The sequence below is a fragment of the Fulmarus glacialis genome, unplaced genomic scaffold (genome assembly GCF_000690835.1).
Source record: "Fulmarus glacialis isolate BGI_N327 unplaced genomic scaffold, ASM69083v1 scaffold9932, whole genome shotgun sequence".
NCBI classification, from domain to species: Eukaryota; Metazoa; Chordata; class Aves; order Procellariiformes; family Procellariidae; genus Fulmarus; species Fulmarus glacialis.
In genome coordinates this window covers 47,442-61,830 of record NW_009199886.1, presented here as the reverse complement: position 1 = coordinate 61,830, position 14,389 = coordinate 47,442, and the positions used below count along the sequence as shown (strand labels likewise).

At 39.9% G+C, this 14,389-nt stretch overlaps 1 protein-coding gene across 1 annotated transcript; it reads left to right on the top strand.

Annotated features, from left to right (window-relative positions):
• The first annotated feature begins 3,394 nt into the window (after positions 1-3,394).
• GDF2 (growth differentiation factor 2) lies at positions 3,395-6,833 on the top strand. The gene is given in 3 exon segments (XM_009573407.1): positions 3,395-3,978; positions 5,674-6,235; positions 6,237-6,833. Coding segments are annotated over 3 exon segments (1,266 nt in total). The 5' UTR covers positions 3,395-3,632; the 3' UTR covers positions 6,595-6,833.
• Positions 6,834-14,389: the final 7,556 nt, after the last annotated feature.

Below are 14,389 nucleotides of genomic sequence, written 5' to 3'. Positions count from 1 at the left end.
ACTGGGACAAACCTTTGTATACTGTTGCTGTTAAAGGTCTCCCTTTAAAATGTAGGGACTTATGGTCTTATAAATCATGAGAAACTCAACTACAGTTGACAAAGTAATGCTAATGCATAAAGAAAAATTAAAAAGTTCTCAGAAATTCATTGTTTATTCCTACTGAACAGCCATAAGCATAAAACTTTTCAAAGTATCTTAAGTCATTGCCATTTCTGTTCTCTATGAAAATGTACCCTTTTCTGTAGGTCTAGTCTTGCTCCCATTTAGCACCAGTTCTGAACAGAATGACATATTAGCCTAGTGTGCTTACGTTCTCATCTATTGCATTTTGTTTTCCTTAAGGAATCTTTTCTATATCTTGAATTAGGCCCTGCGTACAACCTTTCTTTCGAAGATGTGCTAATGCAAGCAATTAGGAAAGAGATACCATCCTATGATCTGTTATAAGATCTATAGTACATAAGGGAAAATGCTACTCCTATACTCATTAGGATACCTATAAAACCCTGAAAGGTTTAGTCTGCATTTAAAGCCTTGTTGGCATATTTATGTTATTTAGCATGGGCAAAACAAAGTTATACCTGTAAGTGCCATAGCTCTCAAGGCATACCCTTAGTACACAAGCAATACAATTCTCTTATTAGTAAAGTGTATTTCATCTGGAGTTTAGCTGTACTGGTCAATTCTCTAACGCGAACAAGGTCCTAAACCACTATTTGTTTAGAACTGACTACTACTGTCCAGGTCTTTGGTATTTGGATGTCAATTCTTCCTCTAGAAAAGGAAACTTTGCATTTGAAATGGCACAAATGCAGTCAGCTGCTGTCGGAAGACACTGATACCCTTACTCTCTTGGCTCCAACAGATGTTTTGATTTCTATGAACATCCTATAAACCATTCCCACTCAATGTTTAAGTTTCTAGAGAAAGTTATTATTGACAAACACTTAAAATAGCAGGTCAAGATAATTCCACTAACTAATCCTAAAAGAATTGAGGATATATTAATATGGGATGGTTAAAGACAGATAAAACAGGAAAACAACTGATACTAGCAGCAAAGTGTTAAGGACTTTTTTTTCTAAAACAAATCCAATTTCATTCTTTGAGGCCACAGTTTAATTGCCAGAGGTAACAGCAACAGCTAGAATGTACCTAGGTTTTTGTGGAGTATTTAAACTGTCTTGCACAAGGCTGCATAATTAAAAGAAACCACTGGACAATACTAATATATTTGTGTATCACATGAATTAACAACTGTCTCACTGCCAAACCTCAAAGACCAGCTTTCAAAAGGAATTGCCACTGAATGAAACTGTTCATTGTAAAGTTTCTGCAAAGCTGACACTTGGCCTGACACTATTTGACATCTTTATATATGAACTGGAAGTATGTATATAACAACCCCTACAGCATTTGCAGAAGACCATGTTTAGGAGAGAGGTATTTATATAGATCATTTGATCTAGCTGTACTTTATGTAATCAAAATTCATTTTAAGGTACACAGATGCAAAACTTAGTACCTAGGCACAAGTAATGGAGGCTGCTCCCACTGAGTAAAAGACTGCACCCTTGAAAGCTGTAACTCTTAAAACAATTTTGGTGGATATCATGGACTTACGGCACAGTATGAGCATCCAGGGTGATGCTATGTAAAGAGAGCTAATGAAAGCTTTGAAAAGATACACACTGGAGTAGTGAACCACATAAGGAAAGGAGATTTTATTTCTGCATGTGGCACTGATGGACTGCCACTAGAAATCTATGTATAGCCCCAGTGTTCACCTTTTCAAAAAGACATTCAAATTCTGAAAGAGACATGAAAAAGAAACAAAAACAGTTAGAGAAAATGTCTTATGTGACTAAAAAACACTATCTGTTTATTTTATCAGAAAGCAAACTGAGAAGTAACTTGATTACACTGTACAAGTACTTTGACAGAGAGAAAATGCCAGCACCATGGGGCTCCTTAAGCCACTCAGAAAGTTACAAGAACTGTCTAGAAGGTGAAGCCAGGCACAATGAAATAATAAATGAAGCACCATGGTTTTTTAAGTGTAAGTGACAATCTTTCAGAGTAAGTGCTACAAAAATTGAAGAAATCTTCAGTTCTTTGACATCTTCAGGTAAGTTCTGGAGACCCTTAAAAAGTTATGTTTTATCCAAACACAAGTAATTGGGCTCTGCATGCAGGTAGGAAACACAAAGGCCTTGAGTAAAACATAACAATCTTGTAACGCAGGAGACCAGGATCAATGTCAAATAATCCTTTCTGACTTTACACCATAGGAACATAATTAACCAGAATTTTGGATCCCACTTGTCACTTGAACAGACGCATAAGTGAGTATTTGAGAAGTCTGGACTCACTTTAAACACTTTGTATGCACTGCAACAAAACTGGGAAAGAATGGTCAGAAAGGACAAAATCTTGTCTGCATCTTTGCAATGAGATTTTTTTTTAATGTAAAACCTCATAATACTATTCAGACTTTATGGCACGTGTACAGTATGGATTGAGTTGTGCTTAGAAAAAATGATACATTAATAGTACAGATAAAACACTTATGCATCATTAAATTAAATCATAACACATTCATTAAGATAAATAGCAAGTGATATTTTTGTCTATAAATAAACTAGGTTTTTTCCTTCTGTATCATGAGAAATTCTATCATCAGTCTTGTATTTTTGCCTTGGCCTATACTTCTCATGGATAACAGTATCTTCATAGATAATCTCCTGTATCTTCATGGAGACCTTTTACTTTCCATGTGGCCTGTCTTCATTTTGAGGTCACTGAAATAATGACTGGTTGTTCTTGGACTGGATTGACCATCAAGAATCTAAGAAATATATTACATAAGATACTATAAAAACAAGACTAAATTCCCATACACCAAAGGAATCAAACCGAAAATGGACAAGCCTGCAAACAACATGAAGCAAACTTGACAAAAAACAGATATTTCACTGTGTACAAACAATAGCTCTTGACTGATAAACGGAAAGAAGTTTTAAGGTTGTTTGTATTGTCATGAGATCATGTCTTGCAGGATCACAGGTCTCCATCAAATGATTGGGGATTTTCTGATGGCATGTGAAGGGACTGTAATAAAGATTTGTGAGATGTTATTTACTAATAGCTAATAGAGTAACTAGATCTCTATTTTCTAGTCTTGATGAAAACAGTGTAATCTTCTACGTCCCTAAGAAAGCTTCTCTCTGTGTTGGCAAGGAAATGATAGAAGAGTGTAATTAAGCAATGATGACCCTTAAGTGAAATGTGGATTCTTTACAATATACAATGTCCTTCCCACCAGCCACATGTGTTTGTCAGATGTTTATAGAATCTTCATTAACTAAGAGCTTTGCTAGATAACAGAAGCTGAAGCATGGCATCAATGACTCTGATAAGGGCAAGTGTACAACCAATCTGCTTGACAACTGACAAGAGGCTGGGGTTTGAAGCAGACTGCAAAAAGAACACAAGAAAGTGATTTGCAAAGGGCATTCCAGTTGTTTGCCTTCCATCTCCTTTCCTCTGTCTGTAATGAAACAAGATTTTTAATCAGCTAAAACAGCATTGTTCTCTTGTCTCTCCATCAGAACGTAAATATAGAAGAAATGCATTATTTTGGAGTATTAGCTGCACTGTCTGTTTTCAACATCATTGCCTGTTTGACAAGAGGCAAGCCTTTGGAAGATTGGGACAAGTTATCAGCTATAGGAAAGTCTGATGCACACTTTCATGGTCCTGGGGAAGCGGATGATGAGACTCATTTTGACTTTAAATCTTTCTTGGAGAATATGAAGACGGATTTACTAAGGAGTTTGAATTTGTCAAGAGTCCCCTCACAAGTGAAGACCAAAGAAGAACCACCACAGTTCATGATTGATTTATACAACAGATATGCTGCAGACAAGTCCTCCATCCCTGCATCCAATATTGTAAGGAGCTTCAGTACTGAAGGTAGGAGAAGTCCTAAATATGTGGACTAGAATTTTTGTAGAAGTACATGGACAGTAGGTACTCAGATTCTTTCGAAATTCAGAGGGAATTGAGTGCCTAACTTCCACAGATTCTCTAGAAACGAAACAGATTAAAATTTTGGATTGTAGTTTTGCTCTGTAGTTTCTTTCAATCTTTAAAAAAATACAATTACCTTTAGTTCTCTTCTTTGATATTTTTACTGTACAGTATTCTCTTCTCAAACACATCAACTGTGATGATGCACTGAATAGCAGGGTTTACATCAACCATGTTTCTCAAAGCTAGCGATTTGGGACTGAGTTTTAATGTTAGAATGCAAACTTGTGATCATCTATAACTGAGACATCCATGCTACAGAGCTCTTCTCATACTTAAAAACCTGAGCAGCCAACTGAGAAATGTGTCTCTGGACGCAAGCAAGGAACAGCAGTGCTCCCTCAAAATTCTGGTTTAGATGGAAAGATTTATATGGAAATGGGTAGTCAAGCTTGTCTCAATTAAAAAAATTCAAGATCCCTGTCTGTGTAACACTACATTGACTTTTAAAAGCTCCATCAAAAGAAGCAGTAAAAAAGTTAGAAGTAAATGCAATCCTTGTGATAAAAATGAGACAGGGAGAATCAAAGCTTCTGTTTATATGAAAAATAGACATACACAGGTAACAGCACTACAGAGAACTCCAAATTCCCAAATTAGTGCCCCTAGTCCTGAAATGGAAAGAAACCTTAACAGTATGAGGTAGATTATAGTTTCCATATCTCACTCTCCTCTCTGACTGCTTTAGTGGGTAAACACTGTGAAGAAGTGTCAACATTAGCCAAGTAAAACTGCCCTAAAACCCAATCATGATTGACTAATTATCTTACATTGACCATCAAATAGACATCAGTCAGTGATGACTTTTAAACACTACCAATCTGATCTTCCAGCCAAATATCTGCCCCTCCCAAGGCAGAGTTGCTGGTACTGCACATACCTTTGCAGAAAAAAAAAAACCAAACAAAACCCACGCAAGCTCAGTGAGTCCAGCCTGGAATGGACTGGGACCTGGGCATGAAAGGCTGTTTATCACCAAGTCCCAATTTGGACAGACCCTGAAGCTTCAGTTCAGGATTTTCAAAAACTTTTCTATTTCCCCAAACTCCCAGTAATCCAAGCTGCTTTCAAAGTTATTTGAAGACAATAACAGAAGCCTCAGCACAGCTAGTTCTTAGAGACACTTAAATATGTAGCATACTTCTCTGTATTAGGAGGGCAGTTCATCCCATTGCATGATGATAAGAGTCGCAAATTCATAGGTTTTTTTAGGAATTCTTTGTGTAAAAATCTCTTTAGGAAATTGCTAAGCCTGAACACTCCCCAGATGCCTTATTTATGTATTTAGTAGTGACCAGCATCATCCACAACTTGTTCTAGGCAGACTCTTCACGCTCCCCTCCACACACTCACCTGACCATGCAATCTTGGTGAAATACTACTAACACCAAGGACCTCCATTTCCATTTTTCACTCCCTGCCCTTGAAACTTGGCCAGATGATGGTATTATTTATTTTTTTTAATGCTGGGTAGCCATGCTCTTATTTTACCCCCAAAATACATCCTGAGTCTTTTAAAAGCAAGTTACTTGCACAGTCAGAAGCACTGTAACCACGTGTTTTAATTTCCTATTGCAGATGTTGTTTCTTTAGCTTCACCAGAAGAAAATCCATTTCAGAAACACATCTTGCTCTTCAACATCTCTATTCCACGATATGAGGAAATCACCAGAGCTGAACTGAGAATTTATATCTCCTGTCACAGGGAAGTTGGGTCTCTCTCTAGGCTGGAAGGCAACATGGTCATTTATGATGTTCTAGATGGTGACCACTGGGAAAACCCAGAAAGTACCAAATCTTTCCTTGTCTCCCACAATATCCAGGAGTGTGGCTGGGAGATGTTTGAAGTGTCCAGCGCTGTGAAAAGATGGGTCAGGGCAGACAAACTGAAGACTAAAAACAAGCTAGAGGTTGTTATAGAGAGTAAGGCTCTGGGTGGTTTCACTTGTGGGAAGCTGGATATCAGTGTTACCCCTGACACTAAAAATCTGCCCCTGTTAATAGTGTTCTCCAATGACCGCAGCAATGGGACAAAAGAGACCAAAGTGGAGCTCCGGGAGATGATTGTTCATGAACAAGAAAGTGTGCTGAAGAAATTAGGAAAGAACAACACTTCATCTGAAGAGGACGAACAGGGAGAGGAAAATGCATTCCTCCAGAAGCAAGAGAAGCATCGGAGCCAACCACTGCCGGAGAACTTCCCTCCATGTGAACTTTGAAGAGATTGGCTGGGATTCCTGGATCATTGCACCAAAAGATTATGAGGCTTTTGAGTGTAAAGGGGGTTGCTTCTTCCCTCTGACAGATAATGTTACCCCAACAAAACATGCTATTGTCCAAACTCTGGTGCATCTCCAAAACCCAAAGAAAGCTTCCAAGGCCTGTTGTGTTCCAACCAAATTGGATTCAATCTCCATTCTTTATAAGGATGATGCTGGTGTGCCCACTTTGATATATAACTACGAAGGGATGAAAGTGGCAGAATGTGGCTGCAGGTAGTATACAAGGCAGAATCTCTAAGAATAAGAATACCCCTTTTTCTGCTCTGTGTAAATCTGTACATTAGTGATGCAAATGAAATCCCTGCAAACAAGGTTTGGAGCAGGGTATGGGGCTGGTTGTTGTTGTTGCTGCTTGTTCTAAAGGAAAACTGGCATTTAAAGAATGGCAATCATTGTAAATAGCCTGCATTATATATCATGGCAAAGTGAATACTGGATTAAAATATTGCGAGATTGAACGAACTATGCATTATTTGGCAACAGTGATACAATTTGACTACCTTATTTCAACTTTTCTGTTTAATCGATTCTGTTTAGGTCACAAACTTAAGGATTTTCAATGGGGATTTAGGACGTCCTGTAAATGTTTAATAGGTATTGAAATCTAATTCTCTCAGCCAACTCTGACATTTTCAACTTCTGTAAAACTCAGTAGATGGAATTTGGTCTGCATAGTAAAGTCTAAATCCTGCAAGCCTTTTCTGATACCAGTAATCTCAGAGGCTTTTACAAGCAAATTATTTACTCCTGTAAGTGAAGATTTGCAGTATTCGAAACAGAAGAGGCTCTCAGTCTTATTTCATGCCCAAGTTTCTTTCTGTGGGTAGCAGGTGCCTTGGTTTCAGCTTTCTTATCCTCAACGTCCCTATTTTTACCCCTTTATGGAACATACTTGAATGATAAGAAATGCAGCCTTCCGCTTCTAAGACACTGTTTCCTAGGAGGAACAGCAGCCCTTATCTCCGCACAAAGATAAGGAGCCACTTTGACCTACTGCATATTCTTAGTATTTCTTTGCAAGAACATGCAGTCAAATGACGTTCAGCCTTAGAAGCTGTATCCTAAGAGCAGTGGGGGTCGGCAGAGCTCAGCACTTGTGGAAAGCCCAGGCTACTTATTTAGAGGCCTAAATATGTTCTTTGGAGTCTGACATTAGGCTCCATTTTTTTAAAAATTTCCTCTTAGGAGAAACTCTATTTTACATACAAAATTTTTTCACCCCTTAGAAGTCTGGGAAAAACTGAAAACTTCTATCTGTGTTCTATGTACTTATAGTGCTGTATGGGAAATATATTATCATACAATAGTTCTCCTGACATCAGTTGTAGTTTCACTAAACAAAGACCCCATCTTTCCTGCAATTAAAGTAAACTTCCTTTGATTCTAATGAAGGTTTCGCCTGTACAAGAACAGACAAAGTGTCTTCTCTTGGTTTCAGGTGATAGGTGTAAGTGCTGTACAATGCCACCATAGTCTACCTCACTTCTATTCCTCCACCACCTTCCGGACACACAAACACACACACAAAAAAAAAATCTATCAGAGACCACTTTTGATCCAAACCCATGGTAAACTACACATCTGTTCAAAATGGTGAAGAATATTGATGAGGCAAAAATCTAAACAGTAGCTTAATGTATGGAAGCAACAGGATTTAAATGGATACATATGTTTTAAATTAGGGCAGCCTGTGGGCAAGACGAATTCATTTGGCATGAACAGGTCAGCTTGAAATCTAATACACAGTTTATTTACTATTGTTAACTTAATACAGAGGAAATAGCAGGTGAGTGTGAGCAGGGTGGTTGTAATTCCATCAAGAACTGCTGGTTACATCACAAACCATGAGCACAAAGCACGATTCACCAGAATCGTTGGACTGATTTATAGCCTTTTCATTTAGAACTGGGCTGCAATTGGATCAGATCCGAGATCTAGGTCCATGAAAACTCCATCTATCCATAGCTGCATGTCATTAACCTCTTAAGCTTCCCATGGCAGTCCTCTCATTTTACCACTCCCCACTGGCTTTTGTCATCTTACAGTCATCATTATGTCTTTCTCCTTTCAGAACCCCCTGTATTCTCCCTGTTTTGTTCATGTCTCCTAAGCTCATGACATTTTGCACAACTTCTCTTAATCAAGTAAAAGAAACCATCAAACAAGCACTTGGTGTGATCACATTAGAAAAGTTATTCATCCATGTATCAAGGTAATTGTAGCTGTGTGCCCTTAAGTTATCTAAACACAAGGTCCTAGTTATATTTTGACTTCACTGAATACAGGACTTTGTCCATAATTAAATGAAAAAATGGGGAAGGGGAAAGATCAGTCCCCACATGCTCACAGAGAGAAATTCTCAAGAATCAATTTTTCTTTTTTTTTTTTTTTCACATTCTGAAGTCAAACTTTGATCTTTGTTTCCCAAGCTTACTTGAGGGGAAAAAAAAAAAGACCCAAAGCTATTTTTGGCTCAAAAACTCTGATCCTAGCTATGCTATCAGAATTCCAGAGAAGCTCTACAGATCCCATCCCAAAACTGTACTACAAGTCGCTTTTGTATTTCAACCAAAAAAATCAATTGGTCTTCCAGCCAGCTTTAACAATCACATTCCCATAGGCTTAACATTTTGGTTGGTACGGAAGTAAAACAAAACATGAATCTTTCCACAGGGTGATGATCAGGGTCAAGAAGAAAAGAGAACCCAGTAGTGACTACAGATGCTACCTACAGCACGGCTGACAGGTGTGTCAAATTGATGTCGGGTTTTACATTGTAAATTTAGCAACTTGATTTATGTAGTTTTGAACATCTGATTTTAAACAATTGCTTGAGTTCCCTCACATTTCAACTGCTTTGGGATGCAACGAATAAGCCAGGTGGCCAAGATGTGCTAGAGAGCACACAGATTGCAAAAAGCAGGCAAAGCACCTTGCCCCCTGCTTCAAGCTGCTACTACTAAGGAGCAGGCTGGGGCTTATGCACCGTTCTGCAGATGTACAGTTGAAATTAAAACTTATTTGTTTAACACAAACACGTGGTTGGAGTATGCCCTTGTACTCAGGCCCATTAGCTGTCTGTGTAACAGCCCTGTAGCATCAGAATCACCAGCTAACTCCACAGCCAATTTTAAGGCTACCCTATAGCACTTCAGTCTTAATAGATAAACTTCGTAAGCTGGTGGAAGTTGGTCAGGAGATATAGCCGTTGCTATTTTTATATAGCTTCGCACCTTGTCTGTGTACACAGCAGGCATAATATCCTCTGATCTGATCCACTCCCCTGTGCCATGTCCCAATACAGAACAGCAGATGCAACTTACCACTTAACAACACACCACCAGCCATCACTAAAAGTCTAAAAGATCTCCATCTTCACTATTCTTTTCCACAGGTGAAGAGGCAATGGCCTCATGGGAATCTGGAGGTGTTCAGCTGGTATCTGCTCAGACACCTTTATACTGGAAAGATCCTGACAATATAGAAATGTTAAGCTAGAATTGCCAATTCCTGATATTCAGAATAATAGGTTTTAGACTGCCTCTCAAGGAGGCTTATCATTTCAGACACAATTAATTGCTCTAACACAATTAACGCTGCTCCCAGATCACAGCTGATTCTTCTCTCCAGACTCCTCAGAGCCCGGCCATTACCATGTAGGTAATGCACACAGGTGCATAGCCGTGCACCATGTAGGTCCACATAGGCACACACTGAGCTCCAGGAGGTATCAGTACCTTGCTGTAGCTCCTCATAGACAGCACTGAATCAAAGTTTGTTACTGCAAAGAGCTGAAGGGTACAGATGGGAACACAGAACAAGCTGGCAAAGCCAACATGTAGTAAATAAACAACGTCTGTGAGGCAAGACCGCATCGTCAAACAGCATAACAACAGCTCCACATGCCCTCTGGCTGCTCTGAACAGCTAACAGGACACTGCATCTGACTGCTAACCACCTCCCTTCTCCCTGTGTTAACTCCCCAACATACCATTTGTTGTGTGTTTAGCAGAGACAAAAACAGGGCAGGTCCCTCCGAAGTCTCTAGAGAGCAAGGGGCTCAAAGAGCTCTGCCCGTCCGTCTGCAGAGCGGGAGGCTCTAACTGCAGGTGCCTGAGGTGCAAATCTCCTCAGTGCCGCCCCGGGGCTGACCGAGGCCTACAAACCGCCTCAGAGCTATCTTTGGCCTCTCTTCAGCTTTCAGTGCTTTCTCGAAACCCTGCCTCCATGCTGCCTTGGTGCCATCGTCGGACTGTGACCGGCGTCCAGGCTGCCCCCGCCGCACCATCTCTGGGCTGTGAGGTGCCTCCGTGCTGCCTCGGCGCCATCTTCAGGCTGCGTGGTGCTTCTGCGCCAGCTCTGTTGGTTACTCCCCAGCCGCCTTCACGCATTTTCTTACTCTCCCCACATGGTACCTTAAAATCTCTCAGCTTAAAGGTGCCTTCTGCCGTCTCCCTCTGGGCTGCCCACAGCCTTTTTTGTCCTCCCGGTGCCTCCGAGCTGCCCCACTGCCATGTCTGCAATAGCTGCTGCCTCCAGGCTGCCTCAGGAACATGTCATGCCTCCGAGCTGCTTCAGAGCTGCTCCTGTTTCTTTTTTGTCCTGTCCCTTAAGGCTTCTGCTGGACCATCAGTCATAATTTGGCTAAAAGCCTCACAGGAGAATGGCTTCAGTGTAGCCCTGGAAAATGGGACGCCCTGAGTCAGTCCCCTCACCAAGGCATGTGGTTTGGCTGGAGCCCGGCAGACCCACTGTTAGCCCTCACAAAAGCCTTGGCACTGGCCCAGCACACCAAAAGAGCTGAACAAGCAACGTCCCGGCAGCCTGGGCCTTGGTACTGGGCCGGCAACCAAAACTCCTGATCCAGCAACGGGGCAGAAACCTAGTTCTTTACAACAAAACTTGATAGCTTAAGATGCCAACAGCTGATCTGCCAGGACATGCTGGGCGCTTCCATCCTACGTCAGCATGGTGGACAACAGCACCAGGACATGTTTGACCAGTCATCAGAGGTGTCAGGCCCTCAGCAGCACAGTCTGTAGGAATTGGATCAGTTTGGTGGCAGCCATCCACGGTGCCTGGCCACTAAACAAAGGCTACCGTGGATGACTGGAGTTCTCACTGTTTCAAATAATAACCTCAGGATAGGAGGGGTCTTGGTGCAGTATTTAATATTCACTATTTATTATTGGCTAACTCAGGTGCACCATGCTGAACAAACACGTAAATTTATCAGAAAAGTAGGATCTGGGGGATACAGATAATATAATGCAAACACATAACATACCAATTCTGCAAGGACTGCATGTCATTTTCCCCTTTTTGTTGAAAAATTACTTGCCAAAATTCAAAACTATGTTCCTGAATTAGTTCAGGTTGGATAGCTGCAATGCATTTTCCTGAATCTTCTGCTTACCTAGAATATGGCAGTTCATCTGTTCAGCAGAGTTGGTCAATGTGAATTTATCACAGCTGTGCTCTGTGAGCTGTGATGACTCTCCGCGTGCTGCTGACTGAAATGAGAGAGGTTTCAAACTGGGAATATACATTTTCTACCCTCCCATAATCTTTCAATAAAAATATAGATTGTCTTCTCATTCTTTTTTGTCCTTTTCTCTTTCTTGGTCGTTGTAAAAAGAGAGAAGGGAAGGGAAGGGAAGGGAAGGGAAGGGAAGGGAAGGGAAGGGAAAAAAGGGAAGGGAAGGGAAGGGAAGGGAAGGGAAGGGAAGGGAAGGGAAGGGAAGGGAAGGGAAGGGAAGGGAAGGGAAGGGAAGGGAAGGGAAGGGAAGGGAAAAGGAATATTAACAGAAGAAAATAAAAATCCAACACATTTTGGATTTAATTTTTTCTTATTACAAATGTAATCATTAAAGAACTCCCTTGAAGTGCTATTTCTATTTTCATAAAACGGAAAGCTTTCAATATTTAAAAAAAAGGTGAAAGAAAACTTCCAACAACTTTAATTTTAATCTATGCAGGTTTGTACAGCATAAGAACTGAAAAACGTAGGGACAAAAACCTAACATTACTTCTTTTGGCATGGGAATTACAAAGGAATCTAAGGGTGATATTATTCATTATTTGTATTACTAAGGGGCCTAGAAAGCCTACTCGGGGACAAGGCTTCCTTTGTACCAAACAGTACAAGAACAGAACAGAAAAGACAGTCTTAGACCATACCTATGCAATCCAGTCATGCCTGTCGCAGACAGCCATGAAGTAGCACTGACCCAGACTTGTACATCTATAAAAGGCAGTGAAGGTTTGTCTAGAAATACTTACCAAAATCCTGGAAGCATTAAATATTTCATTAGCATAGTCCTGTGCTTGAGCTAATAAACCCTGCCTCTCAGTATTTAGGAGCCCAATATCACCTTTACATTAATTCTAATTCATACATATAATTTAGAATATGGCTGTATTAGAAGGCCCTACTAAAACCAAAAGTAGTTTATTTCCACATTTCACCTTTATCCTGTTGGCATTTCTGCCAGTGAAAAAACTGCGCTTGCTGCCACCTTCGGGTGAGCCTCCTGCTGCTGCGGTTTATCAGAGACCAAATGGTCTATCTGGGCCTGATGAGGGAATGGTGAGATCAGCTGCAGGTGAGAACCAGGGAGTATTGGAGGGACATATATAAAGCAAAAAGTATATAGCAAAACATTTAATCTTGCTCTTGTGGAAGCTTTTTAGCATGTGATCTGAGTGATGCAGATCGTGCATGCAGACTAGTTTGGGACAGATAAAAGAAAATAGCTCTTCTCAGAGTATGTGGGAATTTCATACCCACAGGAAGTCAGAAAATGAAATACTTGTGGACAGATTTTAAAGGATCGTAAAGTTTTATGAGTTACAAAAGCTAGAGCTAGGCCTGAGCTATTGAGTTCAGTTCAAAAGTAAAATCAAAATAGGAATTTGGCTTGGGTTATATTAGAAATTAGAATTGATGGTAGAGTTACATTTTGGATCTAGGTACTCAGAGTTCAATGAACAGACTTGCATTAAACAACATGTTTGATAAAAATTTACGCTATGTGTATCAAGAAATAAGTAAGTAAATAGTCATTCTCCAGAGCCTGAAGAATCCATACCACACAAGGAAGGATTCTTACCTTCTAACACCATCTATAAAGAATTACCAACGTAGCAGTGAGCAAGACATGTCATACTGAATTCAGGGCAAGAGAAATAGATCACTGAACAGATCCAGTGTGGAAAAATACTTTTTTCCACTGTCCTAGCTTTTAAAGTCGTGCATATTGAGAAAAGCATTCACTTTACCTTTACATGGTGAAGTTAGTTTTGTTTCTGTGTGCTAGTGATAAAGTGCATGAGGAAGAATATGTATCTGAACTTGAGGAATAAATTGAGCTGTGGAGTGTTGCCACCTCTTGGCTTTTACTGGGTAAAAATAATCACAATCCTGTATATATTTCTCAAAACCCTAGCTTCATAAAAAACTCAGCTACAGTTTCCAGCCCTTCTGATATGAAAATCTTTAGAACATGATACAATGCACAATAAATGTTAGAAAAACAGAGAAAAATTATTTTTCTATTCTTATGATTTTACAACAATCACAGGCAGGAAAGGGCCATTTCATGATTTTTAACCTCTAAATAAGGCCTCACTGGAGAAGAATATTGTGAATCTGTGAAAATACTTCCTTAAATGCTAGGAAAAAATTATGCATATCATAGTTTAGCAGTGGATATATAGAACTCATTTAGATATGGAAGTTAATTATCTGGCACATACGCTGATTAAAAATGCTCAGTTACTGTCTGTTACTGTCTCCTTTCTGAGTATGATTTTCATGGCAATTCATCTATGTCTGTTACATTCAGAGTAAGATGAGGTGACTGTTAAGACCTCATATATAACATCTGTAACACCCTATAACACCCTTTGCACAGCAAATTGAAACTGAGGTAATTTGAGTAATGCTTTGTCATTTCAAGTTATATCAATTTATATTCTAAAAGCAGAAAGTGGCAGAGAAGAATACAGTG